The sequence below is a fragment of the Lycium barbarum genome, chromosome 2 (genome assembly GCF_019175385.1).
Source record: "Lycium barbarum isolate Lr01 chromosome 2, ASM1917538v2, whole genome shotgun sequence".
Classification (NCBI taxonomy): domain Eukaryota; kingdom Viridiplantae; phylum Streptophyta; class Magnoliopsida; order Solanales; family Solanaceae; genus Lycium; species Lycium barbarum.
The window spans coordinates 139,701,242-139,713,689 of record NC_083338.1 but is presented as its reverse complement, the minus strand read 5'-3'; the positions used below and the strand labels follow the sequence as shown (position 1 = coordinate 139,713,689).

At 34.8% G+C, this 12,448-nt stretch overlaps 1 protein-coding gene across 1 annotated transcript; it reads left to right on the top strand.

The window, feature by feature from the left end:
* The first annotated feature begins 3,604 nt into the window (after positions 1 to 3,604).
* On the top strand, positions 3,605 to 7,314 carry LOC132627601 (transcription factor bHLH143-like). Its single transcript, XM_060343028.1, has 4 exons — positions 3,605 to 3,817; positions 4,436 to 5,063; positions 5,193 to 5,344; positions 5,440 to 7,314. Exon 4 carries the CDS (start codon positions 5,457 to 5,459, stop codon positions 6,492 to 6,494), a length of 1,038 nt encoding a protein of 345 aa, XP_060199011.1. The 5' UTR covers positions 3,605 to 3,817; positions 4,436 to 5,063; positions 5,193 to 5,344; positions 5,440 to 5,456; the 3' UTR covers positions 6,495 to 7,314.
* The last annotated feature ends 5,134 nt before the right edge of the window (positions 7,315 to 12,448 follow it).

The window sequence follows — 12,448 nt, the reverse complement described above, 5'->3', positions numbered from 1 at the left end:
AAAAATGATGTTTTCTCCCTTTCTTTTAAAGTGGGGTATGTTGAGAGATAAAAGAATGAAAATTAAATAGAGCAAAAAGACATACAAAAATGTTAGTCATACTCATGACCAAGGAATTAAAAAAAAAAAAAAAACAAAGGATGTGGTGCAGTGGATAACGTTGTTCCCTTCTTAATTAGAGGTTCGGTTTCGAGCCTTGAGTATGAAAAAATTCTTGATAGGGAGCGCTTTCCCTAAATGAGCCTTACGCGACACAAATCTGAAATAATTGAGCTCCAATGCGAATACCGAATACGGGATGACAAACCAGAAAAAATCAAACCTAAACCAAAGAAAAACCAAACCATACTGATACGGGTCAACAAACCCAACCCAAACCCACAAAGAAAAAATGGAGAGAAATCATGATACAACCACTCATGGGTCCACCCATCTCCCAACCCCACCACGATCACTATTCAGTGATAAAACACGCACACAACATAGCTATTAGCATTACCAAAAATACTTACTCGCAGAGGCGTTACTCGCATAGGCGGAGTCAAAATTTGAAGCTTGTAGTTCGGAGTTTTAATTCTTTAAAATTTTTGGGTTCCTAATTAATAATTTATATATAATTGACAAAAAAATTAATACAAATATATGATTCGAATAAAAGTTGATCGAACCCTTAACTGAAGGGCTAGCTCCGCCCCTGCTTAGTCAAACAATAAACCAAAATGGTAATTGCATGGCATATTGGCATGGCAAGTAAATATATACAACCTTTATCATTTAATCATAATTGAGATGTAGTTTAATCTCAATTTCACCAAATTATGATAAATAAATTAAAAAAAATTGTGCATGCATCACATCAAAATAAGTTAATTCTTGAAATAATACATAAATTCCGATCTGGCTCTCTTAGGCTGGCCCCTGTCGTAACCCCTATCAGGCCGACGTTCCCTACGTCGGTCCTCCATGCCCTGGGCGTGTGCCTGTACCCGGGCTACATGCATCCCTGGCTGAGCAGCCACAGCCAAACAACCATCAATCAGATAAGAGTCCAGTCCCATCACATACATGTGCACCCTGTCGGCCATCTCAGCTACTATGGTGGGTGCATACCTAGCCAGTGAATCGAACTCTAGGCTGTACTCGCGAACACTTCTACCATTCTGTCTCAAGTTCAAGAACCGATCGACCCTAGCTCTTCGTAGCTCTGGTGGTAGAAAATGGTCAAGAAAGGCCTTAGTAAATTCGGCCCATACCGCTGGGGGCGCGTCGTCGCCCCTGGAGAGCTGCCAAGACTCATACCAATTTGCTGCCACCTCATACAATCGATACGAAGCCAACTCCACAGACTCAGTCGGCGAAGCTTTAATCAATCGCAGTGTGCTCTCCATCTTTCTAATGAACTCCTGGGGGTCTTCCTCAGACTTGGTCCCGGAGAATTCTGGAGGACCACATGTCAGAAACTCGCGAGCCCTGGAGCTCTCATACCTGTCCGTACGACCACCCCCAAATCCATGCCTGCGAACCTGCTCCGCCATTAATGTGGTCAATAGCTGTACCGCATCTCGCATCGCCCTACCCTCCGACACGACGAATCATCTTTCGTTTCAAGCTTACATTTCCAACCAAAACTTATTATTTTCATATCCATTATCCATCAAAATCATTACGACACACATCAGAGGAATCCATAACATGTTCACATAATATTCACAAGATATTCATAAAATTCACAAACATTCAACTTTCCATCAAGTCACTACTTTTCCAATCCCTTCCTAACTTTCAACATGCAAACTCATCAACACATTTTTATATTCCAAGTTCATTGTCATAAGCATAATTTGCCTCTTAACACTTTCATTTTCACTTATACACAAATCATAACAAAGTTCAATAATTTCCTTCAACAACTTAATAACCAATCTTCCATAACAACACAATTAACATGCTAACAAGATTCAATTCACCTTCCAACACCAACACACACCACACGGCCACATGCTATATTTTCCAAATTTCACTAGTTCATTCCACTTTCATTTCTAATACAATTTTCACCATACTACAACTAACTTACACAAGAATTCAAACCATTAAAATCATGCAATAACCATATATGCATTCGGCCACACACCCCAATTTCCAACACACCAAATTTCCATATTTTTCATTCATTCACACATACTACAACATGCATACATCATTTTTAACACAACAAGAGCATGAAATCCTTACCTTTCTTCAAGTTCTTCACTTGGAGGATGAAATTGTTTTCTTGCCACAATCTTTATATCAACTTGTAGAGAATCTTGTTCTTAGCAATAATCTCTCAAGAGATGAACCTTCTAAACCAAAGGATTGGCTCAAAAAAAAATTTCTTTCTTTTCTTTCTTTTCCTCTCCAAACCCGAAATGCTCCCTTTTTTTTTTTTTGTTCTTCACTCTTTGTTTTTCTTGAAGGTTCTCTCAATCTTATCCTACTTATACAATATTATATGCATAATAAAAATATTTTATGGGTTTGGACCCCTTTGTGGCCGGTTGGGCCTCCCATATTGGGCCTTAGTCTAAGAATTTTTTTTGGAGCCCAAAATGGTTGGTAACATATTATAATTCATGGGCAAATTTCCAAAATTCCAATTTTGCCCTTGGCCACCTTTCGTAATTCCACACCAAGGTATTCATAACTTACACATTCATGCCAAGTAAGGTCCAATTGTGGCCTTATTCATCACAAGTCATTTTATCTTGAATTTTCCGAATGAACAAAAATGTCGGATGTAACAGTATCTAAAACTATCCTGATAGGCGGTGGTGATACAAGTTCAACTGAATTCAATATTCTCGACTTGAAATATTAATATACGTTAAATTTACTAAAATTCTAAAAAATATTAAAATTTTGAACTCATAATCCTATAGCATGTTCATTAAAAAAAAAAAATAATTCAACCCATCAATTTAAAATCATGAATCTGTGTGGGATAGAGAGTATATTCTCTTATAGAAAAACAAGCCAAATACTTTCAAATTATGCCAGTATTTTTTATTTTTTATTTTGCCAATGAAGAAGTAAGATGTGTATTTTCCTTTTGTATCTCGATTTCCTTTTCACCTTCTGGCCCTACTCTCCTCTAATACCATGTTGGTTCTCATATTTTACTCTTACAATTATAACGGAAAAATAAAGAGAGGGTTTTATTGTATATCGTAAAATTGACCTTCTCTCTTTCTTTGTACATACATTTTAATCACCAAAAACCCTTCGAACCCAAACTATTGTAGATTCAAAACGTCTCAAACTCTTCTAGATCAATCCCAAAATTTTCCCCAAGAAATTAATATTTTCATGATTTTTCTGTAGCTCAATATTTGTTTTTTCTTAGCATGTATAAAATCCTTGTGCACATTTACTAATTTAGCTTAGAGTAGTATCTAGATTCACTTTAGAAGTATAGGGAGGTATTAGGTCCTCTTTAAAACTTTTTAAGTGTGTAGGAATATTACCTTTGTTTTTTTTTTTGCTCTTTAGCAATACATATATACAGAGACCATGATTGTACAAAAAAACCAAGCGTGCGCTTAGCACGTATGAGAAGCAATTAATTGTTGGGCAACAAAAAATGAAGTGATGTTTCTTTTTCTGGTGTTCTATATAGTCTCACACACCGTGCATTCCCCTCATATTTGACTCATTCTTATCTCTCCCTTGCAATAAACACACACTTTCAACTCCCTATTTTCTTCATTACTTCATTCAATCTCTCTTCAATTATCTTATTGCTTTTCTGAGGATAATAATTACTTTCACTACTATTGTAAGTACTCCATTTCTTATTCTTGTTTTTGGTTGATATTTGCTTTCTCTTTTAATCCATTTGCTGTATCTCTGTTTTGATTACATGGGGTTTCTTCTTTTTTTGATATATTGGGTTCTTGGTTCGAAAGTCCAGATTTTTAGTTGTTTTCTGGCATTGTTAAATGGAGTTTTCACTGAGATCTTGTGTCTTACTCTTATTGTGGAATCTAGTATAAAGTACTATATTGTTGATTGGCTATGCTATGAGATTTACTGCAGTTTCTCAATTTTGTAATGCTGTGTTTGGTAGCTAAGAAGAATAGTAACTGTAATTTTACATTTGAGAAAGTTGTAATTTCCTATTTCTTTAGAAGACTGAGATTCCAAGGCTTATAAATCCAGTGATTCTCAAGATTTTGAGCTTGAGTCTGATAAATTTCTGAGCCTAAAGAAGCAAAAGTTTTTTAAAAAAAAAAAGGAGTGTATTTTTTTCATAATAATACACCCCACGCCTTCTTAGTTTTCTCTGTGATCAATCTTGTTTTATAAGATTCCTCTTTTTCTCTAATTGTGTTTTTTCATTTGGTGTTTATGACTTTATTAAAGCTGATGTTGGATGTGAAAATGTTCTTAACAGGAGCTTATTAGAATTGGTGAAGAACAAGAGTTGAGGCAATAGAGCAAAGTAAAGAACAGCATGCGGTGGTTTTGTCTATCTGTTGACGTCTATCGGAAAGTCATCTCCTTGAACTTGTATTGCCGTGTCATTCTGTAAAAATATACCCTTTAAAAAAAAAACAGTTCAGATAGATTAATCAAGTCTTCATTAAAATCACTTCCATGGCATCTACACGTTTCATTGTCATATCCTGCTACGTTCTCAGGATTAGCTAAACTTTCTTGAATTTAGTCACTTCCATTTTAGTCTTCTTTAGCATTCAGCCTTACTTTTAGTCTTTGTGAGAATATTTCTTTAGGGTTCGATCTTTTGCCTCTGCCATTTCTGCTGGAAGAATTTCTTTGTGGTGCTTGAATCATTTTCTTGAGGGATTGTTGGGAATTAGTTTGTTTGTTGTTTGTTGATTGTTTCTGCTGGAAGATTGAGGTGTTGTATTGAGTGAAAGTGTTGGGAACAAGTAGTTATGGTTAGCCAAGCAGCTAGTCAGACGAGATTTCGGGCATTAAAACACGAAACTGGAATTGCTGGGTCTGCCACCATAATAGTTAGAGTTATAGCATGCTTTCAACCTCTCCAAGATTGCCAGGTAAGTCATAGACACTTGTTATTCTTGAATTCGATTCTTTATCTTCTTGTCTTCTGGAATCCTTGCTAATCGAATAACTTTTTACATGATGAGATGCCTTGTTCTGATTTCCTTTTTTTGGTATTGCAGGCTGAATATTTCCGTCATTTGCTTAAGCCAGTTACGTAGATTGATCTTTCTAGTTACCGTGTTCATATTAAGCTGGAGTTTTTAGTTTTTTCGTTGTTTAGCAAGAGTGCAAGCAATAAACAGCAATTAGTTTCACAGTTTTTTTAGAACTGGTATGATTTTCTACCTAACTTTTTACCGTCTTCTAGATCAATTTTGACTACAATTCATCTAATTAGTTTGTTGGATTCTTTTGTCCGATCTTCAGGTGATTGTTGAGGTTGAATGGAAAAGGACTTCGTATCTTCATTCCGTCAGCAGTATTCAGATCTGCAGTCAGCCCATTTGAATTTTTCCTATCCACGATTTGATATAGGGCAGCAGAATTCTTTTCCTACTTACATGACTCCTCAGTCAAATGAGGTTCCTATTAATGGAAATTCTCCATTTTTCACATTTTCCGGGCTGCCAGAGTCAAATGCAAGCCGGCCAACAGAACCTTGCAATTGGTTATATTGTTCGCCTCAGTTTTATCAGGGTTTTAATCCTGTTTCGACCACTTTACCCAAAGAGAAGTTTGCTCCTCGAGCACTTGAAAATCTTGCAGGTAACAAATATCCTAATGGAGGCAAGAGATTCCTTGTGTTTGATCAATCTGGTGATCAGACAACTTTGATCTATAGTTCTGCTAATGCTACTCCTGTACAATGCCCGGCTTCTTTGAATCCAAAAGCCCCTGCCCTTTATCCAGAGTTTAGAAGAAATGAAGTTTCTCCATCTGGGCATTTCTTCGGTGATGAATATTATGAAGAAAACAACAGACATGATGTCGAAAGTGAAATGCATGAGGATACTGAAGAACTGAACGCCCTACTCTATTCTGATGATGATTCCGAGGATGATGAAGAAACAAGTACTGGTCACTCCCCTAGTACTATGACCGCTCATTGTCTGCCAGAGTGGTTTGACGAAAAGGGTGAAGAAGAAGAAGAAGTAGCTAGTTCTGGTGGGCCAGCCAAAAGGCATAAATTGTTAGATGGTAGCTACGATGCACCAGAGCTCAGGGATACTGCCACGTCAGCAAAAGCCTATACGTGCTCCGACTTAGAGGATGATGCACAATCCAGTTGTGGCAATGGCCTTGACCAAGATTCAGGGAAAAAGAGGCTAAGAAAAGATAAAATTTGCGAGACAATAAGCATTTTGCAGGAAATAATCCCTGGAGGAAAGGGAAAAGACTCAATGGTTGTTATTGATGAAGCAATCTGTTACTTGAGATCCCTGAAGGCAAAAGCCAAGTCTCTAGGACTTGATTCTCTTTGAGTTTCAGCTTGCCCCTGGTCGTATTATTACGAGTTATTAATGGTCGGAAGTACGCGTTAAAGGTTATTGAATTGAATAAAGCAGAATTAGTGTTTAAATGCTTTGGCAAAGCGTGGTTGATCAGAATATGCCATAAAAATAGTAAACCAGATTGGAGAATCCCTTAAGAGTCTTTATTCCATCATTCTGTTGGAACCAAACATTGGCTGTGGCTTTGAAATTCAGTGGTCGTGTCGTATTCATGTCTTCTTTTTAGATGAGGGAAAGAACGTCTAGTCATGCTTCCGTAAAGGGTGGTAAATCATGAGTTCATATCTTGACCCCTAAGAGAAAAGTTGATTCTGCCCTTTGGGAATGTGTTTTTGCTTGCCCACATAATTGTTCGCTCTTTGTGTGAAGGATATAAGGTGAATTGTTACCTCAGTAGGACCATGGAAAAGTTCCAGTTGCACGCTTGGTGGCGAATTTGGGCCCCAAACCTCACTTTCTTGCTCTTTTTTATTTTTTATTAATCCTGATTCCTGTCACTTTAATCCCTCTTGGCCGGGCATTTCCTTTTCTTTCTAAAGGCAGTCGATTGCATGGCGATGCGCCTCTCTTTTGGTTACATCAGGTATATGTTGTGCTCTTCTGAGGTGAAATGGATCAAGCCAATCTTGTCAAAAGGACTTGGAGAATATCATGTTTGACACATGACTAGTTTGAGCTGCTTCATATGGAAATCTTGGTTGTGTAAAATTTTTAGTACTATATATTTGGTTGTAATATCATGTTGTGGTGTTTGTTTGTATTGTGGAGAATATTAACTGTGTTTGGTGGTTGTGGTGTTGTCTTTATGCCTATGTTTTTACGTAGCATGCACGCATTTTGGTTCAAAGAGTGAGAGACAGTGATGTGTTTTTCTTGATATGATTCCTTTGCAAATGGATTGCAATGGTGAAAGGGGGGAGGGGACCACATGTTTGCATTATTTGGGTAAATTTCAACGCTTCCAACTGCATGCGAGGGGCCTCTATTGGTTGTCCATCTTATCCTCCTTTTAATTATTGATTAAATAGCCTACACCTTACACCTCACACAGTAGAGACAGCTGAGATTTGAAACTCATGGGTCATGTATTTTAGTCATCTCGAGTTTTTAAATTTTAAACTAATAATTTATACATATTAAATGAATTAAAATTATTGGGTTCCATCGAACACGCGTCCTGTACTATAGCTTTGCACTTGCCTACAGTCTAATGATATCGGTGAGAATTTCAGAGTCTAGCGGTATGGGTGAGAATTTCACACACAAAAGGTGTGAAACTAATTCTCATTATCTCTCGTCTTCCTCTTTCCTGATCCCCAAGTAATATAAATTAAAGCGGAAAAGGGCCTAAAATACCCTCCAACTATTACAATTGGTGTAAAAATACTCTCCATCCACCTTTGAGCTCCCAAATACTCCTATCAATCACTTTTGAGCTCTCAAATACCCCTGACATCCACTTATGGGGTCTAATATACCCTTATTTCTAACAGTCCCATGTTGATGCTTAATTTTGTCCATCCTTTTATCCAATTTATATTGTTCAGCTTCTATTTTAATATTAATTTTTTTTTTATCACAACCTATAGTTAAATTTCTTGATGATCTCTATTACTATTATTATTATTACTATTATTATTATTATTACTATTTTTATTATTACTATTATTATTACTATTACTATTACTTCCCTCTACTTTTATTATCATTATGAAAATCGAGAAAATCTATTTGAAATTACTATATTCCCCAAATAAACCAAATAAATTTCTTGATGATCTCTATTACTATTATTATTATTATTATTATTATTATTACTATTATTATTATTATTACTATTTTTATTATTACTATTACTATTACTTCCCTCTACTTTTATTATCATTATGAAAATCGAGAAAATCTATTTGAAATTACTATATTCCCCAAATAAACCAAATAAATTTTTTTCACCCATTAACTAAAGTTTCTACTCAGCGCATAATCCCTTTCCAACTAAAAATCCCCAAAGGCATCAGGTTACCCCCAAAACCAAATATCCATAACTCATTATTATTTACTCAAAATTCCTAAGACTCCGTCATCTCTAAATTTCCTTAAAATCAAACATTCCTCGATTTTCGTCGAAATTTCCCGGCTACAAAATCCCTTTCTTTGTGCCTTTTATATTCTTTCATTTATTCTAGTTTGATTTTCTCTTCTCTTCTCTTTTCAATTCCACTTTCTTTCCTTAATTCATTCACCTTAATTTCTTACTAGTAATCATAAAAATCATAGCTTAATATCCTCCTTAATTGCGAAATCGAAACTTTCCTCTTTTCATCTAATATGCCAAGAACAAAATGACAGAAGTTTGGACCCGAATCTATTCGAAAAATCCGTCCAAGTTCAAGATTAATAATAATAATAATAATAATAATAGTAATAATAAAAGTAATAATAGTAACAAAGATCATCAAGAAATTTGACTACAAGTTGTGATAAAAAAAAATATAATTAATAATCTAATAAAATAGAAGCTTAACGATGTAAATTGGACGAAACAATAGACAAAATTGGGTGTCAACATGGGGTTGTTAGAAAATAAGGGTACATTAGACCCCATAGATGGATGACATTAGTATTTGGGAGCTCAAAGGTGGATAACAGAGATATTTAGAGGCTCAAAGATGGATGTAGGGTATTTTTACACCAATGATAATAGTTCAAGGGTATTCTAGGCCCTTGTCCGTAAATTAAAGTGGAAACACAGCCTACATCCTTGCATAGTTGGTGGTCAACATAAAAATAGTTTATTTATGATGAATGATTTATGTAGTCGATGTGCACGCAGTTTAGACTCTTTGAAATGAGGTTACCTGTATTTTAAATGAAAACGCGATTCTCGTGATTTTGTGCTGATTGTCAAAAAAGATGATGTTGATTGACTAATATGCTTCCAAAAAATGAATTGTTTGAACTATTTCGATGACAAAAGTCATGACTTGGGCATCTTATAGTTTTGTGTTTTGAGAGTACCGAAGTGGCAATTCCAAGAGCTAAATGGGCCTATAAGGCGCATGGTGCGAACGTCAAAATCATTGAAAATGAACTTTGGAAAATGGGGAGATGTACCTAACATTGATTAATTTTTTTTTCTAATATAGAGAGGAGCAGGTAGTAGTTGAAATGGACCGAATGTTTTATATGCTTTAGAATACGTGCAATTTATCAGATTGATTATGTACGAGTCCCAGAATATACGATTGGCAAAGAAATAAATATACAAAAAGAGGATAGTGCGGGATTTTGAATTAGGTAGGTTGAGTTACAACATACGTGTTTAACTCAAGTTGACTCGACTCCTCTGGACTGTAGTAGATGTCGAGAGGTACCTATGAAGCGTGAATTTGAATTAGACGAGTCAACAAGATATCGACTATAGGATGATTAAACAAAAAGAATGACTTATTAAGTTATGAGTTGACTTTATCGTTTTGACATATTCATTTTAGAAGCATAGTTTAGCTCGATATGATCCATTTTAATTAGGGATATCACTAGTTTGGTTCAGCTGATTATTTTAAGAAATTTATAACACACCGATTTTTGGGTTAATTTATTGTGTATAGTTAGAATTAAATTTTTTGAAAACTGTCATCCTCATCTCAGTTTCTCTTCATTATTCGTACAATTTGATAAATTTTTCTGTACTTCAGCTTTAAAGGTTATATAAGAGTCACACCGTTATTAGAATGTCTCATTTATTATGCAAATTTTAACAAGCTTTAATATACACATAAAGTACACATTACAAGTATTATCTGTTTGTGGACTAGTCGACTCTAATATTTACTATAAGAGCTTGTATACATGTGCCGATGCGCATGTGCGGCTTAATGAAATTTATGACCTAATGCTAAATCATATCTAAGTGGCCCTTAAACTTATTTTTAGAAAAAGTTATATACTAATGAGACACATAAGAACTTGTTTCTGATTTATTGATCGATCAAGCAAGACAAAGAAATAACTAATTAAAAAAAAGTAAAACTTATACAAATAGCTATCTTTTAATAGCTTCTAACTAGTTATAGTTACAAATTGAAGATTTACAATTCGTAGCTGCTTTTGGCTGTATTTCAGTTGTATCTCACATTTTTGAAATACAGTGAAATATGGTGAAATACAGCGAAATACAAAACACGTTAGAGTAAATTTAGGCTCTATTTTTGGAACATATTTTTTAAAAAAAATTATGAGAGAAAAAATAGGCAATATTTTTTTTAACATAATATTCTTTTCCTTTTTAAATAGTAAGTCAAATTAAATCAATCATATTTCACACAAATCACTGAAGAGTAAAATCAGGCCCTATTTATGGAACGGTTTTTAAAAAAAAAAAATTGGGATTCAATTTAAACCTTTCCATAAATCACGCATAACGGTTGTTCTTCCATAAAAGCTTACGAATCTCTCTCAACTTTTATCACTGAAAAATATACATTGAAATATGGTTAATTGTTTAAGAAATATAAAGTTATAGTATGCGTATATACAATGGAATACAATGAAATATATCAGAAACTGTTTCATAAATTAGAAATACAAAATGCATAAATACATTGAAATACAGCGAAATACAAAAGTCGTGAAAACAAAGTGTAGTAAAAATCGGCTCTATATTTGGAACATTCACTATATTTATACAAAAAAGAAGAAGATAAATACAGCGAAATAATATACTGAAAATTAAATATATTGTTTGTTAATACACTGAAATATACTGAAACGTTTTATCAAACACTTGGTGGGCATGAAGCTCCACAACTCTCATCAATGGTGTTCTCATGGGAAAGAAGCGAGTCATCTCAGCTTGCTACAAAAAGGACGTTATCCGGAGATAAAGACTTTCAATTGGACTAGTTAGAGGCGTGGGATGACTTGAGTGGATGTAAATTCTGATAGCTCATATCTACTATGTCCATCAACTGTTTTGAACTCAAATTTACCTCAAACTTTTCCCAACAATCTCTAGATCTTTCTATCTTTGATAGAAGTCCAACAACTAGAACAACAAAAAGAGGAAGGCCTTGACACTTTTCTGTAATTATGTATCCAATTTCAATTAGTTCTTCCAAAGGAAAACTTTCTTTTGGGAATATCTTCAACTGGAGCAATTCCCAACATTCTTCTTTTGAGAGGAATCGAAGGAGATGAACGCCATCGCGATTAACTTGTGAAGCCACGTCTTGGAGTCTACTTGTGAAGAGACTTCTACTTCCATAATCTCTGTGTGCGCCAACAGAGGGAGAAAGATGGGCGAGGGAGAAAATAAATTTGGTAGGTGAGAGAAAATCAATTTAAAAGACTAGGAGATGGAACGGAGAGAAAAAGAGGGGTTAGAGAGAAAATAGATTTGATAGGTGAGAGAAAAATATTTGGAAAAAAAAAAATTGTGGGTAAGTGGGAGAGAGGTACTTATTTTTAGGGAAATATACTGCAGTTACAAAAACAAGTTATAGATGGTAATTTGATAAATAATTAAGCTACCAAATATAATTATAAAAAAAATAGTTATTACTAATAAATAAGTCTTAGAGGTAGTTATGGGCTGTAAAAATTCCTCTAAGAAAAACTTTTGTGATATATAAATGGACATTGGGCCGAGAACCATGAAGTGGACTTATTTTTGTAAAGCCCATACTAAAACTTTTAATATTTTTAGGGGTCGGTTGCATGATCATCCTTCAAAGGCATTGGTCTTTAATTTTTGTCCCTCAAATTGGTGGTCTTTAATTTTTGTCCTTCGCCTAATACCATGAGGTTTGGGCTTCGAACCCCGACTCAGTAAAAAAAAAATCACAAGGTAGAGTTTTGTAGCAAAGTTAGGCCTATTCGGGTCAAAGTTAGGCCTCAGACAGAATATTGAATGCAAAACTCTA

Excerpts from the sequence above, each read along its gene's own strand:
- LOC132627601 (XM_060343028.1), top strand. The coding sequence starts at position 5,457 with ATGGAAAAGGACTTCGTATCTTCATTCCGTCAGCAGTATTCAGATCTG.